Source organism: Panthera tigris, chromosome D4 (genome assembly GCF_018350195.1).
Source record: "Panthera tigris isolate Pti1 chromosome D4, P.tigris_Pti1_mat1.1, whole genome shotgun sequence".
NCBI classification, from domain to species: domain Eukaryota; kingdom Metazoa; phylum Chordata; class Mammalia; order Carnivora; family Felidae; genus Panthera; species Panthera tigris.
The window spans coordinates 69,649,797-69,674,852 of NC_056672.1; the positions used below are offsets into that span (position 1 = coordinate 69,649,797).

Sequence of the window (25,056 nt, forward strand, 5' to 3'; positions counted from 1 at the left end):
CTGGCAACACACGGCTAACTATGAAGTGATATCTCGCCTTCCATCTGGCTAGGCCCCCTTTTCACCATGCATACCCCGTGTCTACCACAGGGCCTGATGTGGAATATATGCGCAAGAAAGTTTCATTGAATAAATGAATTCTTAAACAGGCCTTGACAGAAAATTCCATATGGACTTTCTATCCAATGTGGCAGCCACTAGCAACATGTGGTTACTGAACACTTGAAATTGAGATGTGCTTAAAGTATAAAATCTGGACTGGTTTTTTAAGACTTCATGTTAAAAAATGTAAAATATCTTGTTAATTTTTTTCATTGATTATATATTAAAATGATAGTATTTGGGATATGCTAGATTAATTAAAATATTAAAACTATACTCATCTATTTCATTTTCCTTTTTTAATAATGGGTACTAGAAAACTGAAAATTACATATGTGGCTCATATTATATTTCTATTGGACACTGCTGCTATAGGGCAATAAAAAACCCATTAGCTCTACTGAAACTCTAAAAATATGGGGCGCCTGGGTGGCTCAGTCTGTTGAGCATCCGACTTCGGCTCAGGTCATGATCTCGTGGTCTGTGAATTCAGGCCCTGCGTCGGGTTCTGTGCTTCGGATTCTGTGTCTCCCTCTCTCTCTGCCCCTCCCCTGCTCATGCTCTGTCTCTGTCAAGAATGAATAAACATTAAAAAAAAAAATTAAAAATAAGTTCCTTAGATCCCAAGCAAGTAGCAGGAGTGGTCTCCAGGAAATTTCTTAACCGTGGGATTTGGTTTCCATGTCTATAAGCGGTGACTGGTAGAAATATTTGCCCCCCTGGGGTTTGTTATGAGACACAATATGTGAGTGAGGGTCTGGTTGATACAATGTGTGATAGGTGACTTCTGTTGTATGGGCTCATCCACTCTTTCCCCCTTCACCACTCTCCTTGACCAACATCCCTGTGTGGGTGGACAGTGTCAGTCAGGATGACAGTGGGACTCTCCAGACAACCAGAGAGAAGCTTGCCCAACAGGATTCCTGGGAAGAGGGGAAGAGACCTGGTCAAACAGGAAAGGGCAGTGACTTTCTTAAGACATCAGTCAGAACAGTCTTATCCAGCTGTGAAATGCTCCCTCAGTGACTTACATTGCACTGCATAGGATGCTAGAACCACCGCTGAGTTAAGAGGGCAGGTTAACCTGTCAGGAGAAAAACACATTAGTGAGGTCACGAGAGCCAACAACAGCCTGAAACGTCCATCATGGATAACACCTATCTTCTTTCTTGCATTAACCATTGAAAAACATCTTGAATCATAACAAAGACAATTTTAGGATGCAACTCAAATAGTAAAGATAAATATAACACTAAAGATTTAAAATTAAAGGAGAACTTTGTTGTGTTAAAAATAATACACAGTAATACAAATACCATAAAGCTAAAGGCCTAATGGTGGCCAAGGTTTTGGCTGATCAAGAAATATCAGGCTCATATTACGAAGAGGAAAAGTGAGAAAATCATACTCTTAGATCATTGGGCAGCCTTCATATCTTTCTAGTAAAGACGTGAGACTTTCTGTAGGGCTTTCTAACTAAATCTCTGACTTCTGTTGACTCCAGATTCTTGATTACCCGCTTTCTAGAAAGGTGACATCCTCTTAGGTGGGAAAAATAGAAAAGGATCTTAAAATTTTAAAACTCCTGTGAGTTCTAAATTACTTAACAGTTAGTTAAGATTCCTAAATCTATTTACCCTCCTGAAGCTTCCGATCTATACAGAATGTTCTGTCCACCTCCCAGTTTGCCTGCCACTCGCTAGAAACCCATGGACTGGCTGCTAGACTTGGTCTCCCTTCCTCTCAGGCTCACTACCCTCCAAACACCCCATTTCTGTCAATAACATCATCTCTGGCTTAGTCATCCTTTGAATCCTCTGGTTGCTCCCTTTTCTCCGTTCAACCATGAACTATACCATCTGCCTAGGAGCTCGGCCAGCAGACCTGGGCCAGGGATCTCTGCCAGGTGGAGAAATGCACTGAGGAGGGGCTGAGTAGAAGTAGCAGAAATGAAGGCTTACAGGGTGGGGAGATACAGATTTTAAGAGCATTCTTCCCGCAGCCCCAGGGGAAGTGGAGAAAAAGTACTGTTTCCATGGCAGCTCATGAGATTCCCAAGATGTGAGTCACCCCCGTCTCTCTGACTAATCAGGTTGACAGCCCAGGGTTCCCCTTCCCATCTGCTGTGCTATGCGCTAGTCCTGAAGCTGCACAAGAAGGTAGCCTTCCCAACTGGAGGGGTCCCCAACTTTCCTCAAGTTACCACGTGTTCCCTGCTAGAACTTCTAAGTAATCTCTCCAAGTATGGAGATACGCCCAGGCATATTCACCATCTGTTTGTTCATCTGGAGACCCAGATAGCCCGTGGGGAGCACAAACACCAGTCACTTGCTCTCCTACCAAGATGGGCTTCAATGAAACCTAAGTCAGTGTCCCTGCTAGCGGCAGAGCAGGGTGAATGGGACGTGGGGTACAACTGAAGAGACGGGCTAAGGAGGTTCAATTTGGATGGAAGGAACAATCCTATGAACAAGTCAGAAAAGAACATTTCCAAAGAACAGTATAAATACAAACTAAAGAATACCAAAAGCCTTCAAGGTCACTCAAGGTGGCCACTAACATGCCACGTGCCCCTAGACAGACTCCTTTCTTTCCCTCCAGGTTTTAGGGTCTCTATCTGATGGACAAGGTCATTTATCTCAGCTGGAAAGAGAGAATGCCTTGGGAACTGCCAACCACACAGTTCAAACAAATCAGGGCACCCAGGAGTCAGGGCTAATTAGATCCATCAAGTCTGTCACAAGATCCATGGCTACAAATGGCCACACCCACCCTGACACACCCAGGAAGTGTTTGGTAGCAGGAGGCCCTCTCCTCAGAGAGGTGGTAGAGGCCACCAAGAGGCCTGACAAGGAATGCCAGGGATTGGAGACAATGTGGCCCCCAACAGGTTTCACACAAAACTAACAAGGGGTATTGTGTTTGGAGAAGAAAAAATGAAGACTGCCAATTTTACTATGTGGAGGGCTCATCTGAGAGCTCCTGAGGGGGCAGGGCCTTGCCTTATTTGACCAGCACAGTAGAGAGCCCATCACATAACAGGTGGTTGGTGAAATAGTTGTGGAGAAAAGAAATGAGTGCACAGAAGAGAGAGACAAGTTGTTACTGCTGTAGAGGGCAGCCAGGACCCAAGAGAGGAGTGGGTGATTTCAACCTGGAGTCATCCTGACATGTAAGATGGCTGTCCCATGAAAGGGGGAGCTCATTTCTGGGGGTGCTTAAGCAGAGGCCCCAAGGCCTGCAGTTGTGCTAGGGAAGGGATTCTTCCCTCCTCTGAGTGGGAGAATGAGCTAAATTACAAAAAATTTTCTAATTGTAGGAGCTCTGGAGAGTCATCAGGTTCTGGCAATCCAGAATTCAACATGTGTCTTGTTTCTAAATGTTCCTCCCCCAACCCCATCCCCCAGATCTTCAGGGCCATGCCTGAAAATCTCCCTTCCATCTAGATGAAGCCCCCCAGCCTCTTCCAGCCTTCTCTTACGTGTCCCGGCACTATCTTTGTCGATGCTGCTCTGGCCACAGACCTCCTGCTTAAAAACCTCCAACAGCTCTTTGCCTGCTGGACACAAGATGCCTGTCTAGGTTTGACAAGAAGGACCTCCTTTCTCTACTCTCCTGTAAGTCCCCAACATGTGGCTTTCTTTTTTTTTTTTTTTTTTTTCATTTTTTTGATGTTTTATTTATTTTTGAGAGAGAGAGAGAATGAGAATGAGAATGGGCGGGGGAGGAGCGGAGAGAGAAGGAGACAGAATCCAAAGCAGGCTGCAGGCTCTGAGCTGTCTGCACAGAGCCTGACACAGGGCTCAAACCCAAGAACTGTAAGATCATGACCTGAGCTGAAGTCGGACGCCCAACAAACTGAGCCACCCAGGCGCCCCGCCCCCTCCCCTCCCCAAATGTGGTTTTCAGCTGGGACCATGGGCGTGTGGCAGGGCAAAGACTCCCAGCCCGTACTGCTCCCCCTTAAACCTCATGGCTACTGTGGTCTCCAGAGCCCATACTGGTCCTAATCGCCTCCTGGGCTCCTGCCTCACTGCCCCTAACCACACAGTGGGCTCCCTCCAGGGGCTTCTGATGACCTCAGGTGAACTGGCAGGGGGAAAGACAGAATGAGGAGAATGGGAATAAGCTGTGACTCTTTCCACCAGCTCATCGGCTACAGTTTCTCCCTTAAGTCAAGGAAAAGTCAGCATTCGGAGAAGGCAGCTCAGGGACCACTGGCTTGGCCTTTCTTTTCCCTTCTTGGACCATTTCACACACTTCTGGCCACGGAGATGGTCCTGACACACAAGACGTGCTGAATCATAGGCAGATGCTCACGCCTTCGAGCACAAAGTCTCCCAGTGAGAAAATGAGTCATGATAGGTACTAAGGAGCTTGGAAGTAGACCTAAATGAGGCCTGATCTGCCTTCCTCAATGAAGCCCGTCTCACATTCTGGGTCTCTCCCTCCCTTTAAAATTTCTCAGGTCTTTACCAGAAAGATAACTGTACCTTTTCTAATAAAATTGACACATGAAATGATGTTTATCCATCCTCCACTTCTCCAAATCGAGACCGGGTTAAAACCAGACGTCCAGGCCATAAAGTCATGCCGGATGCTGCTTTCAACATCCATCCTTTGTCTACATTTAATACTGTTACCAGAAATGCACGCTCATTAGACTGAAACCAGGAATTTTAGTGTCTGGCAACTGACAGGAAAAGAAGAATGTGAAATTCTCATTACCTTCCTTCACAAATATCCATCTTCAGTTGTAAGAAATACAAATGCCTACAAAACAATTTTTTTTATTATTAATTCATAACACTCAAACTGAAGCGAGCGCACAGACAAAAAAGGCGACGAGTCAAGGACAAGATCTGTACATTCGGAAAACAAAATACATAAAAACACATTTAAAAAAAAAATTTTTTTTAAGCAGGTTTCACGCCCGGTACAGGGCTTGTACTCATGACTCTGAGATCAAGATCGGAGTTGAGATCAAGTGTCAGATGCTTAACTGAGCCACCCAGGTGCCCCAAAACACAGTTTTGTCTGAAGTATCGGGGGCTAGGTTGTACACCGCAAAGCTGCCCCTTCAGGAACGATGGCTCCTGTGGCTGTCTGACTTCCAGCCAGCCTCATGCCAGCACATGCTGTCCCAGGGATGGCTGAGCAGGGACGGAAAGGCTGGAGGCAATCATCAGCCAGGACTGTTGCCAGTAGACACCCCCACCCCCGTAAACTCGGGGCATCCGAGAGCACCAGGACCCACGAGCATTCTGCACAGGCAGCCCCCATGCACTGGGGAACTGCGTTTCACAACACACCCACGTTCCCTCTGCGTGAAGCGGCAGAGAGGAGGTGGGTCTGTGAGGACACCTCCTTGGCTGGGGTGCAAACACCCAGCTGAGTTTTTTCCTGTGTCCCGGGAACCGTGGGTGCTCGAGCAAAAGCATAAGCATCAATCAGCTACCCGCTGCCAGGACCTCCGAGCCGAATTCGGCACTGGTCTGTGAGCCACCAGGAACAGCACTTCAAAACCCAACACGTGACTTGTGGGCAGAGCTCGGTAACCCAGGACAGGCCCCTCACCCTGCAAGTCTGCCTACCATCCAGGGAGTGGGGAGCAGACACCAGTGAGAGCGCTGCTCGGGCCACGAAGGGATACGGAAAACTTTATATTTAGGGATGCGGCATACATGTGACACTCGGCTGCTAGCTCCCACTCTTTTTTAAAGCCCAGGTTCAAATGGGATAGACATTCCAGTGTCTGGCCAAGAGGACAAAAGGGAAGCTTCTTGAAATATAATACAGATACAGCAGAAGTGTCCCGGGGCAGAGGAGTGATGATTTGGGCAATTTAAAACACATCGGGTCTCATGATGCTTCAAATTTATACGTTCAAAAGGTCAAGGCGCTGGTGTTCTGGGACATGAATATGTCACATGGCATTACAACCCCCTCTCTGCACAGTTCTGGGCCAGATGCAGGGAACTTCATAATGGCTTGCCTTATTTCAACCTCATACCAGCTCAGAAGGAGGCACTGCCACCTCCTATTTTGAGGAAACAGGCATTCAGATAGGTTATGTGGGGTCAGTTTGATCTGATTTTAATGTGGACCGTCTGACTATGAAAAACCCGAGTATGCTACAAATTTCTTATGCATCTAGTGACTACAGGCTTAGGGTCAGTTTCCTAGCTCTGATATATATTATTATGTTGCCTATAGTTATCAACTACCCTTCCTGTGTTGAAGACCAGCACTGAGAAACGGGGTAGCATACGTGTGCTGATTCATGCTTATTTTGTATTGGAGACCATCTTTTTCACCTACGAGAACATCATCAGTCCTTTCTAGTTTGTTCCTATGTTTATCTAAGATGACATTCAACCAGAATTAAGTGTTCTCTCCTACAGTGCTACTGAGAGAAAGCAGAGAAGGGAGAGAATGCTGGATAATCCTATGGTAAATCTGGCCCTCCAGGGGCAAGCCCAGCTGATCGGTGTTTCTTCCTAGGAAGGGAAATGAACATGAACCTGGAGATCACCATTCATCAAGTGCTACGTTATCACATAGTCAGCAAAGTGTCTGAGTCAATCTCATGACATTGTACAAAGAGGCTGTAATAGTGGAAGGAGGACCAAAGTTTGGGGGGTCTCCTGGGAATCCTGAAGGAGCCTCATTTCAAAGCTACCAGTAAATGAAATTCTGTGTAGGGTGACCTAAATTTATCAGGAACAGCAGCTGTGGAGGCTCACGATCAAGGAGATGTTTAACAAGTAGAATAAAAGAAAACCACACAGTTGGCACGCCTGACTTCAGAAATGTAAAGGTCACTCCTAGAGTGACCATGACCTCAACTTCACAAAAAGGGCAACAGATGCCTCCCAGCCCAGAATTTTAGGAAACAAACCCCCAGAAAACAACAAATACCACTTTCTCCGATGCTTGAAGGCTAAATGTCTTTAAGAAGGATTTATTTTTGGATAGGCTACAGAGCTGAGGCTTAATAGAATACTGTGTGTCAGGAATATAGGCAAAACTCTAAGTTAAAAAAAAAAAAAAGACATGCGAATTAATGGTGGATGTCTGGCTCAGCATAAGGAAAAGATCTGGCAGTCCTGGCTGCCCACCAGCTCTATAGGTGCCATGTGGGTGGCTGCTACCGTGGCTCCTGTTACATTGAAATCTGGTGCCCCAAATCCCAGGAGGTGACAGCTACACTCCATTCCACACTGGGGATACCATCCATCTTAAGATGGGAGGTGGGGTGCATAGAGTCAGGTGTCAGTCCTAAAGCAGTGAACTGTATGAGGGACACAAACAAATCAAATTTTATCCTGGGCTCAGGTAAGAACGAAAATTAGTCTATTACTCATTTTGTGCCAAAATCTGCCTCTCTGGATGCTCTGCCCACTGGCCGTTATGCTACCACCAAGCATGTCTAATTCCCCTCATCCCTTACAGATCTCAAGGCAACCTGTCTCTCCCCAAGTCTTCCTTCCATCCCGTCAAATGTCAGGTTCAGCAGGAAGATTCTGTTGGCACCCAGAGGGAGTGAGCCTCTCTCCTGTGGGGTATGGAAGTAGACGCCCAATGCCCAAGAGGGGCACTGGAGAAAGAGACTCTTGGCTTAGGCCAGCCCTAGCCATCCCTTCACTCAAGGTCTTTGGAGAACGCTACCATGCCCACGGCCACCACACCCCTGTAGCTCTAGCATCACATGGGGGCAGGTAGGACGATGAGTGACAATTACTAGGTTAGGTAGTGCAGTTCACACTTGGGGTTAGAGGCTATCAGTGGGTCATAAATTTAACAGGTCACAATGGGCATTTTAAAAAGAAGGAAATAGAGAATAGAAAACTGTCTGCACTTGGTATTGTTTTATTAAACACTTGCTTCGGTAATATATATCTGCACTGCATTGCGAAGCAAAATACATTTTTGCTGTGTGGTTGTGATTTAAAAACCCACTGGTTAAAAAACCACACACATGTATGCATATACATATATAATCCATCATAACATTTTTAAAGCATCCTTTGAACAGAACTTGATATTTAGTAACGGTCGGGGGGTGGAGGGAACCTTGGTAGGGTCATTTCAAACTCATTTTCCTATAGATTATGTCACCCCTCTGTGTCCGCCAGCTCATGAACCGATCTGCTACACCCCCCTTAGCCCACCAGCATTAGGAGCCATTATGGGGAAAACTCAGAGCACCATGTGAACTTCCCATGGTTATCCAGTGAGCCGTGCTGGGCATCTCTTACTCTGGCGTAAAATTTAATTTAACAGTAAACATAGTCAAATCTCCAATGGCTGCTACGTAGAGGGAAGAGGTGCACAAAGAAAGCAACACAGAATAACAGACTAATATTTACCCTTTAAACACATTAAAAGTTAAAATGTCATCACGTGGTTACCCTCAAAAGCAAAACAAAACAAAACATAGTATTCAATGCCTGAGTTGATGTCACCTTGTTGGTGATGGTCTCATGGGAACAATGAACACAGACTAGGAGTCAATATTCCTAATATCCACTTTTATTTTATTTTTTCTGGTAGAGGAAACACTCTGGAAATTTCCCTCCCTATGAAAAATAAACAGATCAATAGTAAAAGGGCTCAACGTTGCCATGGGGGAGGGGAAGCAGAGGCAGGGTCACTGTTCAAACAGCAACAACCTTCCTGTGTCCACCCCCTCCATTCCAAACACTGTTCCCCACCCAGAAACCCCACGTGCCAGTACAAAACAAGAGCCAGGCCCTACGCCAAGCCCTGAGGGGTAAACAATCCTATCTGGGCTCTCTTTCCCTTATCTGGTTCACATTTTGCCTGTGCACCCTGATTCACTCAGGAGAGAAGCTGGTCCAACTTGCATAGCTTTCTGTCTCTTACCAACTAGGGATGTGGCAGAGAATGCTTCGTTTAGACACCTCGTTATCCTAAAGGGCCTCAGTTCTAGCCTAGCAGAGACACGGGGCTATTTGATCGGGGGATGACCGTTTCACACAATGGTCTTCCAAACCCTGCCTGCGTTAGAGAACGGATGACTTTGCTTTCTTTGGGCACTTCACTCTCAACAGGCAGGAGAGGCTGGGGCAGCGGGGGAGGCGGGAGGAGGTGGAAGGGAGTGTATTGGGAATTGCACCAAGTAAGGACGTAAGTAGGTCCAAGACAGAGAACTAATCAGCTGATGAAAAGCTCAGTATGTACCCCTCCGATTTTTACCTGGATGGGAACCACTGGTGTGGTTCTACCCAAATGATGTTCTACCCAAATGAAGTGTATGGCCACAGTGATAAAGTAACGCGTACATTCTTAGTGGTTACTCATTTTTATATACGAAAAAGGAAACTTTAAAAAAAAAGTGATTACCTGGTTTGTTCTTGCTGCAGTGTGTTGGGATCAGGTATAAAAAATCTTACTCGAAAATGCAGAGTACAGGGGAAACCTCCTACAACATTTTTCAAAAACAAATTTAAGTTTTCCCTTTTAAAAAGTCAATGCAGGTAAGCTGCTACTCTCCCATTAAGTGATGCATTTTTTTTTTCACTAGACCACTGCTTTTTTCCATCGATACAAGGACTAATTTCGAACAAGGAGTGCACAGGTTAAGTGACTAGAAATCTCCAAGTCTGCAAAAAGTAGAATAATCTGCAATATGAGCACAGAATGAGGTATTACCTCCTAATACAGGTTTAACTTAGGGCTGTGTTCAAACAATGCACTCCATTATCTAGATCAGGAATTTTAAAAATTCCTGACATCAACAGATTATACAATATTCACAAAGAAATAACCTCACATATATAGCGACTTTATACTTTTCCCAAACATTTTCAGGTATATTCTTGAATTGAAACACCGCCTTAACTCTGAGTAGGCTCGGCTGGTGTTGATGGCACTGTTTTTGCAGACGGCCCAACAGGTACAGAGACTTGCCTTGGGTCACACGGCTGATGACAGTACCAGAACGGTAGCACTGAGGTTTTTGATTCTGCTATGCCACCTCTCAGTCACGTTTATATTGGACAACAGTTCATGCTTTTTAACGCAAAGTAAATTCCCAAAGTGACGAACATACTAGCAAACATTATTATGCAATTAATTACCATACTCAAATACGGCTTTATGTAACAATACCAAGAATCGATTTGCTTGCAGAGATAAAATTAGCCCATTTCTTTTGCTAGATATGGCAACAGGAGAAGAGGAGATTGTGTTGCTAAGCTCCGTGCTCTCCTTCAGGTCGGCTGCACCCCTCTCCGTTACTCAGTAAATGTTCGCTGGCCCTATCTATGTGCTCAGCACTTTCCTGCTTCAGAAACTCAAGCCTTCTCTACCCTGCTCCTCTTACAGACTTGTCGACCTCAGTTCATCCGGGGTTCTACCTCCCCTCTCTTTAGTTCTTTCTGTCAGTCTCTCTCCTGTGTCAAAGACTCAAGCAGTGTGTGTGCACATACGAACGTACCTTTGCATGTGTGCCCAGGGACCAGCGGGTGACGCTGTAACTTGGTACAGGCTGACCACCTGCACATCAGGGGACAGCTAAGTGTTCCCATGCCTTGGGACATCCTCTCAGCTCCTTCCCACCAGACCTTGTCAATGTGTGTCTCAGGATGCCTTTGTGCACCCAGAGTGTCCTATCACGTGCTCAGAACTATCCTAGAACCCTCACTCTCCTGGTGTCCATATCCCCATGCTTGGCTGTGAGCTCCTTGAGGGCAGGTCCAAATCTGATTTGGACCGGATTCTCAGAGCTTAGCCCAGTGCCTTGCCAAAATCTGAGCTCAGGATACACTTCCCGAATGAATGAGTTAGTGAGGGAATGAACGACGAGGGAATGTATTCATGCCTGTGTGGACTCACTGCTCTGAGACTTCAAATGGGGGCAGGCATGTAACTGCACAATGGCTCTGTGGCTCCCTGTGGGCAGTTCTGAATGCTGAGGGAGGTCAGGACTTGGAGGCCCACGCTCCAGGGGACAGCAGCAGTGGGATCCTGGCCACGGTTCCTTGTCTCTACTTCTTCCCGTGTGGGTGCTTGGGCGAGTGGGGGGAGGTGGCATACGTGCGTGCACACTTATGTGTAAAAATCCACCTGCCGTTCACCCCTCAGCCATTCACTGGCCACCTCCTGGGGAGGGGGTGCATTGTGAGGAATGCAGAGAAGGTGTGGCAGGGGCTCTGACCTGAAGGAGCTGGCAGTTTCCAAGGAAGATTAAGGCAGGTGACTGGGAGATGAAGGACAGTGCTCCGAGGAGCAAAGCAGATAATGACACACGAAGGGAGGGTGGGGGGGGGAGGGGTCATGGCTCCTAGTAGAAGTAGGAATGGAGTCTGAGTGACTTTGAAGAACAGCAAGATTTGGATATAGAGAAGAGGGAAAAGCAATCCCAACAGAGGGAACAGACTGAGGGAAGGTACAGAGGAATGTGTGCAGCCTGGGAGGTCAGCCAGGTTTGTCTGGGGCATAAAGTGCATAAAGGGGGACAGAGAGTGGGATGCTAGAAACCAGGCTGAGGACGGATCCGGGCGGAGGGTAGGGTGGGGCATGGTGTGAAATCCCGTCTAAATGGGAGTTAATGTACAGCACCGGGCTTAGGAGCAGTATGTTATATCTGTTATATTGACTACCTATGTCTCAGACTCCAGTAGGAGGGGTGTGTATGTGTGTGTGTGTGTGCGTGCATGTGCTTGCATGCACACGTGCCTTTCCCACCCTGGCTCTCACACTGGGCTAAGAAAAGCCATCTCCCTTCCCTTGTAAGAAGAAAGTAGGTTCCTGGGCTCTTGGCTGCCTTCTTTCACCTTTCCTGCTCACTGCTGGTGAGGACTGATCTGAAAGCATCTCTGCTCACTTAGAAGTCAAACAGGGAGAAGACAGTTTACTCACATCACCTGGACCACCTGGAAGCCGGGTCCCAGATGTTAACAGGCACACGGATAATTGGAAGAGAGAAAAAGGCCGTGATACACGAATACCCAGTGTTCAACTGAAATGAGAAGGTCAGCCTCACCTTTTAACTGCTTCCTGATGGGCTTGCTTGATTCCAGCCATCTCTGTTGGGTAAGAAGAAAACATAAGATATAAAACCAAACCATACAGAAATCCAGCGACGTCTTAAAGGGATGATACTTACAAGAGAGTCTACTGAATCATCGCCATGCTGCAAACCAAAATATTCCTTTTCGGTCACACCCAAGTGGTTGTATGCCATATCCAGAAGAACTTGACCGGTATCTTGTTTCTAAGAAAAAAAAAAAAAAAAAAAAGGTCTAGTGGGCATATTTTTAAAATGAATGAAAAACCAATGGTTAAATATTGTAGGCAAAAAGGAGTTAAAACATTTAGAGATTTTATGCACACTCGTATCTTGTAGTAAGAAATGCTTTAATAAATGTCATGCCAAGAAGTCACATGGTACGCATGGGAAGTAGGGCTCGAGGAAAAACCACATAAATATGATTTAAGACAGTATAGTTAAATTGTCTGAGACTTCTTCCTTCCCCTTAGCAGAGATTCCCAAGTGATGTCTGAATTGGGAAACACAGATATCACGATGAGAGTAAACTCTCCATGACCTACCCATGGATTATCCACGGCAAAACGCTAATCCCACATCAGTTTTGTTGACCCCTCGGGAGCCACGGAAGCGTGTACGGGGAAGAAAACTACTAACAGCATGAGGAAGATGGCTAAGAATAAGCAAATGCCATCCTAAACGCCCTCAAAGTGACGGGTGTGTGTCACCCTGGGGGATCATCTGCCACTCTGCTCTCTGCCATCTGAAGTGAGAAGTCAGTGGGGACATTCAATTGCACTTTGCATCTACGGCAGGACTCAGCCACTGTCACCACTTGGTGTTTATGAAGCAGGCACAGTGCTGAGCATGGGGACCGAGCCACAGTTAGTGTCCCAGAGAGGCCAGGCATAGAAGCAGTGACCGTAACATGGTGAGCCAAATGCTGTCGAGTGCCGTGAAACCCTCAGGGCACAGGAAACACACAGAGGACGATACGGATGGTTAATTCAACCGGGGGACAAGTGGAAGCAACTCCTGACATGGGTCTGGGAGGGTGACAGGGCTGAGTACATTAAAAAAATGTTTTTTATTATTTTAATGTTTTATTTATTTGGGGGGGGGAGGGGCAGAGAGAGGGGGACGGAGGACCTGAAGCGGGCTCTGCGCTGACAGCAGCGAGCCTGATGCGGGGCTTGAACTCATGAACCGTGAGATTATGACCTGAGCCGAAGTTGGACGCTCAACGGACTGAGCCACCCAGGCGTCCTAAAGAGAAGGCATCTTAAACAGTGTGCCTGGCACAAAGGAACGGGGGTGGGAGACAGCATGGTGCCTCTGGGAAATCGCAAATTCTCCTTCAACAGGCAGACTTCTCAGGAATCCTTTGAACCAAATCATTTGACTTAAGGACACTGAGACTCAGAAATAGACTATAAAGAACAAGCAAAAAGACAGCTCCTTTTTTGACTGCTAGAGAGAAGATCATGCACCTGGAAATTGACCACAGTGACCAGGAAGAGGAGAATTAGGTAGTCATCAGGCCCCCTCCTGCAGCCTCCTCTTTGGTGTGGTCTTATATTGTTTGACCATAGTGTGGGAACATGAGACACACCCATTTCCTGCACACATTCCCCCCTTCCTGCCTGAGGGCCCTGCACCTGCTGCTTCTTTTACCCGGGACCGCTTCCATCAGAAGGGAATCAGGACAGTGTGGAAAAGATGGCCCACCCAGTCCACATTATTCCAAAATATGAGATACTGTCCCCCTCAATTAGGAGATACTCTCCTGGTGCATCAAAGACCTTGGTTTCCCTTAATTAAAAAAAAATTTTTTTAAATCTTTATTTGTTTGAGAGAGACAGAGTGCGAGCAGGGGAAGAACAGAGAGAGAGGGGGGGACACAGAATCCGAAGTAGGCTCCAGGCTCTGAGCTGTCAGCACAGAGCCTGACATAGGGCTCTAACTCACGAACCGTGAGATCATGACCTGAGCCGAAGTCGGACGCTTAACCGACTGAGCCACCCAGGCGCCCCCCCTTGTTAAAATTTTTATAGAATTTTATATTATACTTAATAGGTAAATAACTATCAAACATCCACAATGAGCCAGATATGACACGACATGCACTTTTTATATATGATCTCGAATCTTTGTGGCTATTCACAAAGTCATCACCAGCATCCCCTTTGCCGTGAGCAGAGGTGCTGGGAGGCTCCAGGCCATCAGCTGATGGACGGTCTGCCTGCCTGAGTATGGTGTGCTGGCTGCCAAAGGCTACATGTCCCCACAATGTTGCATCTCCCCTCTAGAGTGCAAAACTCACCTATTCTGGTATATTTTTCCCAACTTTCCCAGTTCCCAAAAGGAACCGAAACATAATAAAGGGCACATTTATAAAGAACAAGCCTCCCAGCCCAGTCCCCTACTCCATCAGAGGCCATCTTTGCTATGCCAGGTCACTGTCCGTGACCAGCTTGCTCCCTGGGATGGGCTAAGAACAAGGGATGTATAGGCCAGCTTCCTGATGATGCCTGCTCCTGCCCATAAGGGGGTCTGGGCTCAAGAGTTGGTGCCAACGCTCCCTACAAGTAGAAGATCTAAAGTGACAGGGATTCTAAACTGCCACCAGGCCCTCAGATTCAAGTTCAATGTGAGTCACCTTTGACCGGACTGCTGGAAGCTTGAGGAAGCAACAATGGCAGCAGCATAATAAGGACAATGGTGTTCGTGTTCATAAGAACATGTTCTAGGATCATCGCTCTGGGCAGGCACTTTCCTTATCCCTGTTTACAGGGCTCCTCACTCCCCCTTTAAAAAGTTCTGGCCTGGGATTCTCAGACACTGGCTCTTGCTCTCCTTCTCCCTCCTGGGACAGTCTGTCTCTGCCTCCTGTAGTGCCTATTTCTTGTCTCTCAAACCTTTCAACACGGACCCTTGTTCGTACCTTCTGTGTCCTCACTTCCCAGCTGACCTCACCCCGTTTTGCAGCCCCACATCTGCATCCCAGCCTTAACGCTTCCCTTAACCTTCTCACTTGTATATCTGATACCATCTCTATGTAGACGAGTACCAGGCACCTCAAACTCAACACGTCCTTGGCAGAACTCGTTATCTCCACCCCCAAGCCTACCCTTCTTACAGCCTTTCCCATCTCTATCGACCCCAACTCCATCTTGCTAGTTTCCCAGGCCGACAACCCTGAGAGTCACCTTGAGGGCCTCTTTCCCATCCCAAATTCCATCTATTAGCAAATCCCACTGGCTCTGCCTTGAAAGTAGTTTCAGACTCGGTTTATTCTTAGCCACCTCCACACTTACCATCCTGTCCAACTCTCCTCGTCCTCCTCTCCCCTGGACTGTTATAATATCCTCTTAGTCCTTGCCTCCCCCCCCCCCACCAACAGTCTACTATTGACAGGGCATCCAGAGTAACACTTGAGTCACATCATGTAAGGTCTCTGCCCAGACCTACCAATGGTTTCTGCCTCCCTCAGAATACAACCAGGACCCTCAGGATGACCTATAAGGCTCTACGCAGCACCCACCCCCCCCAACCCAACACCTATCACCTCTGACCTCTCTTGCTACTCTCCCCCTTGTTCGTTCCACTCCAGACACACTAGCTTCCATACTGCTATGCAACTACACTGAGTGGGATCCTGCCTCAGGACCTTTGCACTGCTACTTCTTTTACCTGGAATGTGCATTCCCTCCAGAGAACAACATAGCTCTTTCCTTCATTTCTTTTAGATGAGGTCTTCTCTGGTCACTTCTATAGAATGACAACCCCACAACTGCCCCGCTCTGGCACTCTCTACCTTCCTCATCCCACTTTATTTTTCTCCTAAATACATACCACCTGACACAGTATACATTTGTTTATGTATACTGTCCATTTCTTCACACTAGACGTAAGCTTTGAAAGGCCACATACTTGGCTGTTTTGTTCACTGCTGTATTCTTTATAACCAGCATGAAGCCTGACACATAGAAGGTGCCCAGTAAACATTTGTTGAATAAACACGTTCTTATCAGAAAGAAGATAAACAGCAAAGGAATAGCTCCCAAACCAACAACAAAGGAGCCAGGCATATACAGTCAATTTAGAGCATCTGGAAGAGGCATACGTGACCCTTTTAGAGAAACTGCCATGCTGTGACTTCCTGCAAACTGCCCTCCCCTCTTGTCTGCTCAGCCATCAAGGTCCATAGTGACCTGGGGTCAGCGGGAGGCAAACTTAGGGGTGGGGTGGAAGACCCAGGGGCCAGTTTTTGTTACCCTTTCAATTTCTGTGGCCTTCTATTACCCCTGGTTGTTCTCTTGTACCCAATCTTCGCTTTCCAACCCTTCTCCTTACACACTGAACTTTCCAGGTTGGGGCAGACGCTGGCAGCCAGTCCAGGACTGGGGTTGACCCCCTTAGGACCAGCCAGAGTATGGGAGAGACAGGCAGAGGTCATGGGCCTAAACGGTGACTGGGGGAGGGCGGGACGGCATGACTACTACAGTTCAAGGATCTCACTGGTGGCCTGATACTGGAGGCCTCGTTTCCAGCCCTGCGTCTGTCATGAGCTTGAGGTGGGAGAAGCCAGGCTCTCCCTGAGCCCTGCCATTTATGAGGCACACATCTTACTACCCTCCAGATGGGACCCATGAACTCATACCATAATAAGCACCTGCTATGTGCCTCGTCCTGGACCGGGCCCAGGGGAGATGACACCATGCCTGTCCCCAGGAGCTCACAATTTAAAGAACATACAACCTAGTAATTATAACGACTAATAACGAAATGTGACATGGGCTCTAATAATGCAGACAGGGCACCATTATGGGAGAACGAGCTCAGGAAGCTGATGAAGATGGCACAGAACAGGTAACATCGAAGTGTCACTCAGTTCGTGTCACCAAGAAGTGGGGGCAAGGCACTCCAGGTGAACAAGAATGTGAGCAAAGTTTTTAGGGTTATTTCCAGGCCAATCTCAACATACAAGATCTGAGACCTCAAGCTTTCATTTAAAAACAGTTCTGAGGGGCGCCTGGGTGGCTCAGTCAGTTAAGCGGCCGACTTCGGCTCGGGTCACGATCTCGCGGTCCGTGAGTTCGAGCCCCGCGTCAGGCTCTGTGCTGACAGCTCAGAGCCTGGAGCCTGCTTCCGATTCTGTGTCTCCCTCTCTCTGCCCCTCCCCCGTTCATGCTCTGTCTCTCTCTGTCTCAAAAATAAATAAACGTTAAAAAAAAAAATTTAAAAATAAAAAGTTTTGATATCTTGGTTTATAAAATGAAGAAACATTATGTCTTAATAGCATTAATTCAGAAAAGATTAAATTTGGAGACCTTACATTGGCTTTAAAAGTCTGTACCAAGCCATCTAAAAAGCGGATGCTGCAGATGACTTCAGATCGAGTTTTCTCTTTGGGTAATTCTGAGGTGCGTATGTTATTAATTCTTCCACCCAATGCACGTAACCGGGAGGTCATAACTGTCGTTGAATAACCTGTAACAGAAAGTACACTTGTTAGCTCTCTGACATGAAAATTACCTGCTACGTGTGGATGCACCTCACAGTCCACCTATCCCGTGTCTGCTTTGATCCTCATAAAACTGAAGACCTCGGACAAATGAGAACCAGATAACAGACCGTGTTTCCATTCGACTTCTAAGCGGCTCTAAGCAAAATGTATTGCTCCGTTATAACATGTTAACAGAATTATATGGCTTATTTGTGTGTTTTATCTCCCTGGTCTAAATCTAATTTATATTTCCCAGGCTTTTAATTTTTTATGTTTAACTTTTTGTATATATTTGTGAACTCTACTATTTTTTTTTAAGGAACTAAATGTCATGTAAAAATGATTTAAAATATTAAGATACTTATTGGTCAATTAAACTACATTAAGTAACTTACAGTCATTAAAAGACACCATTTAGGGGCACCTGGGTGGCTCAGTTGGTTGGGTGTCCGACTTTGGCTCAGGTCATGATCTCAGGGCTCGGGAATTCAAGCCCTACGTCGGGCTCTGTGCTGACAGCTCAGAGCCTGGAGCCCGCTTTGGATTCTGTGTCTCCCTCTCTCTCTCTGCCCCCTCCCCCGCTCATGCTATTTCTCTCCCTCAAAAATAAATAAACATTTTTTTAGAGCTCCTGTAAATCAGTAAGAGAAAAAAACAAGCAATCTGGCAGAAAATGGGAACCACGTTAGTTGTCAAAGAAATGCAAATTAAAACCACAAAGTAATGGTACCACATACCCACCAGAATGGCTACAATGAAATCTAACAAAACCAAGTGCTGGCCAGGGTATGTGGCAACCGGAACTTTCAGGCACTGCTGGTAAGAATGAAAATTAGCGCAACTATTTTGGAAAACGGTTTGGCAGAAGCTACTAGCACTGAACATATGCATATTCTGTGACATAATTCCATTCCTAGGCATATTCCCAACAGAAAAATGTGGATTTACCCACTAAAAGACATGCATGAGAATTTTTATAATAGCCCCAAACTGGAAAAGACTCAAATGCCCATCAACAGAGGGAAATTGTGGTATAGTCATACCATGCTTAACTGTACAGCAAAGGAAGTAAGTGAACCACTGTGATGTGAAACACAAGTGAATTCTTCCGTTATGTTGAGCAAAAGCAGCCAGATACAACAGATTACCAACAACATGAATCCATTTGCATAAAGTTCAGAAACAGGCAAAACTGATCAACGCTAACAGAACACAGAAGCGTGGTCACCCCTGTGGGAAGTGACCAGGGTCGGGGATGGGGGGTGGACAGGAGACTTCTGGGATGCTTATAATATTCTGTTGATCTGGGTACTGATCCTGGTGTGCACGCTTTGTGAGGCTTCATCAAGCTCTACACTTATTTGTGTACTTGTCTGTATACTGCAATATCAAGTTCACGTAAAATAATACAGGGAGGAAGAGGGAGTTAGTTTAAAATCTGACTCTCTATTCAGGGAACGGCAAGGAAAGAGGTCTTTCTAGTGAATGCAACTGTAGGGCAGTAGACTAAAAAAAGACTGAGGAAGTGTGCAGTGAGCACACGGTCACATCACGCAGGCAGGAAAGCCAAGGGTCTAGGCCAGCTCCTCAGCTTAGGGAACGGAGGAGGTGTAAATCTGACGAGGTTGGAGGCAAGAACAGATAAAGGTGAAGGACTTAAGGGCAATTTAATGTTCTTTTTTGTTAATTCTCTGCAAACTTTCCAAGATGAGCTGGGCCTTTGCATGAGCTATTCCCTCTGCCTAGAAAGTTCTTTCTGTTCCTCTTCAGTCCTCAGTGCCCAGCACAAGCATCACTTCCTCAGCAAAGCCTTCCCTGGTGTCCATAACTACTATTTGTGTTAGAGGCTCTCCTGTGTGGTGCTCAGGACAATGCGACAGTTACAGCTGATGACGTATTTAACACTGGCCTCTGCCACCAGAAGCTAAGCTTCACAAGGGTAGGGACCAGGTCTGGTTTTACTCACCGCATCTCCCAACACCTACCCAGCTCTGGGAGGCAGCCAAGAAATAGCTGAACAACAACTCAATGAGTAAAAGGAAAAATGAAATGAAAAATGAAGCCAAGACTAGCACCTGGAAAAACAGTGCTACCTGATAAGACAAACTTGGGTTGTGGGAGCAGGAAGGAGGATGGAACGAAGGTGGGGACATCCCCTAGACCAGGGTTCCCCACACTGTAAGATGCACACAACAGGGGCAACCTAGAATGCAAGGGGGGCTGAGGGGGGCCCGGGAGTCTGCAATTCTCAGTCTCCCAGGTGACAGAGCCGCTGATCCGGGGTTCACACTGTGAGGAACAAGTCACGGATAACCGGAAAAGCAGCACTAAATGTCAGGCAGGGTCAGAAAGCAAGACTGGGGAATCAGCAGCAAGGAAGGGACTAGCATAAAGCAGACTGGCGCCTGAGAATCAAGCCTCAGGGGACCACTGGAGGCACAGCTTAGCGGCAGGAAGCAGAAACACAAAGTAGGTGAAGGCTCCAGGAGAGAAGGGTGCACTTGGTCCCTCTTCCTACAGCGGGAGCTCCAGACAAGCCTCCATTCTTCTGTAGATAGGGACAGGCAGTCTCAAATATTAATAAAACAAATTCCGGGGACCGGCAGTGGGAGAAAAAGTACTCTGTCACTTATAAAATTCCACCCACCCCACCACCTCCACCTTGCCCTTTCCAACGAAAATGTCATCAGAAGCAGGGATGCATTTTCTGAGTAATACCAAGAGTTATCAAAAGACAACAAACGTGTTCCATAATACTTTAACCACTTTGAATTTAAAATGTCAAATTTATTGTTTAGTCCTTGTCTAAGAATTTCAGGTGGGCTAGAATTTTTTTTTTTTTTTTTTTTTTTTTTTTTTTTTAAGATACAATAGAATCATTACAAGCATGATTCTAGTGGGAGGTGCACATCAGTATTACCTGGGGAGCTTTAAACAAAAAAACCAGGCCTGTCCTGGCCACACCCACAGATGGTGATTCAGCAACCTGGGGTGTGACAGAGTGACTTTCCCTTTGGGAAGCCCTCACAGAAGGAGGCAGTCAATGGCCAGAGGAGAGAGTTTGCAGGGAACCTCAGGACGTGCTCCAGATGGTCAAACTTAAGAATACAGGTTCCCGGAATCTGAGCCATTCACTGAGGGGGTCACACGGGAAACAGCGGGGTAGTTCCTCAGGGCAGCTAACACTAAGAGCTCATCACACCATGACTCTGGATGGAAAAAACCAAAAGTGATTTCAAACAAGAGCCTCCAAATGAAAGTCAGATGGACAGACGTGCTAAGAGCAGGCACTAATTTTCAAACTGCTCCTGGCCCTCGCAGCTCCGTGCAGCTGGCACAAGCGTGGGTACCGGTGGGACTTATTAACTTGACCATGGTTAACGACATTCCCCAGCATAGTCATGTAGCCAGCGACCCAGAAGAGACACTGCTTTCCTCTACACATCGATCTCTGCTATATAAAAGGCCTTGAAACCTAACAATGTCACGAACAGGAATTTCACGAAAGTCGCAGATATATTCTCCCCACAATTGTTCCTAAAGCATACCTTGAGAAGAGCAAGCCTCATGTTGAATAACCACATAATCGAGCCAGGCAGGGTTTTCAGATTGTCTTGAAATTCTCTTAAACAATCCGGTCAAGACAATGGATGCTGACTGACTGCCCAGTTTCCGGAACCACAGCAATTGGGGAACCTGGGGTTTCTACGGCTTCCTTTATAAGCCTCTTCATTCTAAACAAAGCCACAACCTCACCAGGAACACACTGGCCTCCCTAACCACAAGTGGCTACAGCTGCAGCTGATGTATTCTATAATATGGAAGCCTTATTTGCTCTATTTTCAAAATCAAAACCAATCAGTTGTGGCTTCAGTATCTGTTCTGCACAACAGAGGTTCCACTGTGACTATAGATTTTATCAGACTGTACCTGCAAGACATACAGGAAGACTCGACATCTCCCTTAGTGCACAGTGGGGGCCCAGTGCACACCATGAGTGTGAGTTAACACCTGGCGGGACACAGACTAGGTACTCAATAAAAGGCATTATATTAACAATGCTAAACTTCTTTTGTTTAATATATTTTTTAAATATTTATTTTTGAGAGAGAGAGTGTGTGTGTGAGCAGGGGAGGGGAAGAGAGAGAGGGAGACACAAAATCCAAAGCTCCAGGCTCTGAGCTGTCAGTGGGGCTCCAACTCATGACCCTCGACATCATGACCTGGGCCAGAGTTGGACGCTTAACTGACTGAGTCACCCAGATGCCCAACACTACTGTGCTTCTAATGCCATCAGGTGCTGCCTAGAATCTGGATTTTGTAGCCAACCCTGATTTCAAATGCCTTCTATAAATGTTCTGTTTCTTAAAATTTTATTTCAACAGAGACAGCCTGTGAGGTTAAGAGATAGATAGGTGACATACCTTTGAGCTGCTCTGTAAACACAGGTCCCAGAATCAGGGGGCATATTGCGTGGGATGCGGCAATTTGTGGCATGTGGGACACCGGAGCCCTTGTGGGTGGGGTTGGGTGACAAGTCTTCAACCACTATCCTTTCTGGGCTCCCTGTCTGCCCTGGAGCTGGGGACAGGGAAGAGGTGATGCTTTACTTCCTAAGGGTCTACATGCTGACCCAGGGAACTCTGTTCTTTTACAAGCACGTGAACCACAGACAGAAGGGAGAGGACTATACTCTTCTCCATTAGAGAAAGTCAGAAAGAACTCCATTTTGGTCATTTTCTTTTTTTAAGTTTATTTATTTTGAGAGAGAGAGCACGACAGGGGCAGAGAGAGAGGGAGAGAGAGAGAGAATCCCAATTAGGCTCCACACTGTCAGCACACAGCCCGACACGGGGTTCGAGCCCATGAACCGTGAGTTCATGACCTGAGCCGAAATCAAGAGTCCCACCTTTAAATGACTGAGCCACCCAGGTACTCCCATTTTAGTCATTTTAAAAGAAAATGTTGAGGTTATTTCACACCCTTGTTTCCCAAAATGAGAACTTAGACCTCTAACTCAAGAGTGCAAGTTTCAGTTAAAAGAAAAAAAAGCAGTTCTGATTTATTAACACCTAATTTGTGAGTAAACACTACAAATGAACCACAGGTGGCTCAATAAAGGAATCAGCCTGACTAATCATCACGCCGACCTAGGCCAATGCTACCACCTAGTGGCCATCAGAGGAAAACACGGCACCTCCTACCCTATGACTTTCTACTTCCTGGAGAGAAACAGGCACAGCCTTGCTCCCTTTTCTTATCACAGTTCAACTCAAAAAATCTCTCACAGTACAGAAGGCCTTCTTTGTAGCCCAATTCCCTCCTTTTCCCTAATTCTTCTTCCCTAGTGAAGTCAGGAGAGGTTTTTGTGGGGGTGGGAGGTAGGGGTGGGAGGATATTGATGAGCCCCAACAGATGCCTCATTGGCTAGAGAGGGACGTCTCTAACATGGAAAATAAACACTCATGTAAAATCAGCCATGCTAGACAGATGACTCATCAAATACCAATATTGCTTTCTCCACCTTTCCACTGTAAATACATGGCACTCGGGCTTCATTATGGGTTAACCAAGTCTTCAGGGGGCAAATGCCCATCACACATGACTTTACTGCATATGGACAGGAAAACACATACACAGGATAGCTTCTAGCTCTAGGCTGTTTTATGGCCAGGTTTACGTGTTCCTTAAACTTCTCTGAAGTGGGGTATTCCCTTCTAAAGATTTATAAACATCTGGATGGGGATTTATTTATTAAGCTCTAGATTAAGATCGGATCAAACTGTAAGAATGTATGCTTAGTAATTAAGCTGCTAACAAAGAAACAATGATTAAAATGAGACTTTTAAACCAAAGACTTAAATAAAACTTTAATGTGCTTGATTTAATCATCTGGGGAGCTTGTTAAAATAGATTCCTGGCACCACCTACAGAATCTATGGTTTAGTAGGGACCGAAGAAACTGCATTTTAAAAGTTAATTTTTTCCAACTTATAGAAAAGTTGCAAGAAAAACAGAACTCCCATATACCCCCATTGGCCAGGATTTAATTAACTTTCTGTCATATATGCTTTCTCTCCTACACACCCCCACACCTTATGCTTTTTACTGAACACTTGGAAGGTGTAGATATTATGCCCCTTTACCTCTGAATATTTAGCATGTCTCTCAATGACAAGGACATTCCAAGCCACAGTACAATTATTGTACTGGGCAATTTAACACTGATAAAAGCACTTATATAATATACAGCCCATATTAAAGTTTTGCACATTGTTCCAATGATGTCCTTTATTTCTTTCCTCCTGATCCAGGATCCAAACCAGGACCTTGCCATTGCTTTAATTGTCAGACTGAAGTTGCATTTTTAATAAGCATCCCCAGGGGACTCAGACACAGCAGGTCTGAGCACCATGCAGTGGAAAATACTCAACCAGATGATCCCAGGGTTCCTTTCGGTTTTGACTGTATGTGACTACAGCCAAGGGCTTGGTTAGGTCAGCACTCTACGTCAGTTTTCCTACATTACAAATCACTTTGCAGAGCTAAAAGGAGTTTCTGTAGCTTAGCAGCTGTCCCCTTACTTAGTCTGGGGAAGCACTTCCTAAGACATTGTTAAAGTAGCATAGACTTTCCAGTCTATATGTCAGTGCTGGGATTAGCACTGTTGTCATAACAGAGGAAGAAAGCAACACGAAAATAATGTTAGTTCAAAAAGGGTTCTATCACTTGATATTATGTAACCAGATGTCTTGGCTTGTTCACCCAAATTAGTTCACATCTTTCACAGACAGTGATTCCTAACGATTCATAATATCCAAGTTATAAAAAAGGCAGCAGGGTCTTCTGTAATGTGCTTTTGCAGAAATGAGGGGCAGTCAACCACAATCGTGGTAAGGAAGGAAAGAGACAAAAGGAAGAGAGACATGTACATTTTGTGATTAGGCTTTTCAAAAGTTATTAATGAAACTCAGCCCAACCAGATAGTGATTTTAGTTCTCATTTGTAAAATACTCACATATTTTAAAAAAACACTTCTTAAAAAAATTTTTTTAGTGTTTATTATTTTTGAGAGAGAGAGAGAGAGACAGAGTGCAAGCAAGGGAGGGGCAGAGAGAGAGAGGGAGACACAGAATCTGAAGCAGGCTCCAGGCTCTGAGCTGCCAGCACAGAGACTGATGTGGGGCTCGAAACCACGGACTGTTGAGATCACGACCTGAGCCGAAGTCGGATGCTTAACCACCCAGGAGCCCCCAAAAACACTAAAACACTACTGTATGTACTATTTTACTTTATTAATTCTAAATTACGTGCATCTGATAAAATTGCAATGGGGCACTTGGGTGGTTCAGGTGGTTGAGTGTCCGACTCTTAGTTTTGGCCCAGGTCATGGGTTCATCTCATGGTTCATGAGTTTGAGCACCTG

General features: G+C 46.0%; 1 protein-coding gene across 2 annotated transcripts in view; it reads right to left on the minus strand.

Annotated features, from left to right (window-relative positions):
- The window catches only part of PTPN3 (protein tyrosine phosphatase non-receptor type 3), a 108,982-nt gene that overhangs the window by 59,034 nt on the left and 24,892 nt on the right, over positions 1-25,056 (minus strand). Inside the window, exons 2-7 of one of the 2 annotated variants that reach the window (XM_042964028.1) lie at positions 17,460-17,614; positions 12,239-12,346; positions 12,116-12,158; positions 9,472-9,550; positions 4,831-4,875; positions 1,134-1,186 (exon numbers count right to left, since the gene is read on the minus strand). In XM_042964028.1, the coding sequence (XP_042819962.1) occupies positions 1,134-1,186; positions 4,831-4,875; positions 9,472-9,550; positions 12,116-12,158; positions 12,239-12,346; positions 17,460-17,597 (466 nt within the window). In that variant the 5' untranslated portion in view covers positions 17,598-17,614. Of the gene's footprint in view, positions 1-1,133; positions 1,187-1,618; positions 1,640-4,830; positions 4,876-9,471; positions 9,551-12,115; positions 12,159-12,238; positions 12,347-17,459; positions 17,615-25,056 lie in introns of those variants that run through there. The other variant, XM_042964030.1, reaches the window with a different exon arrangement.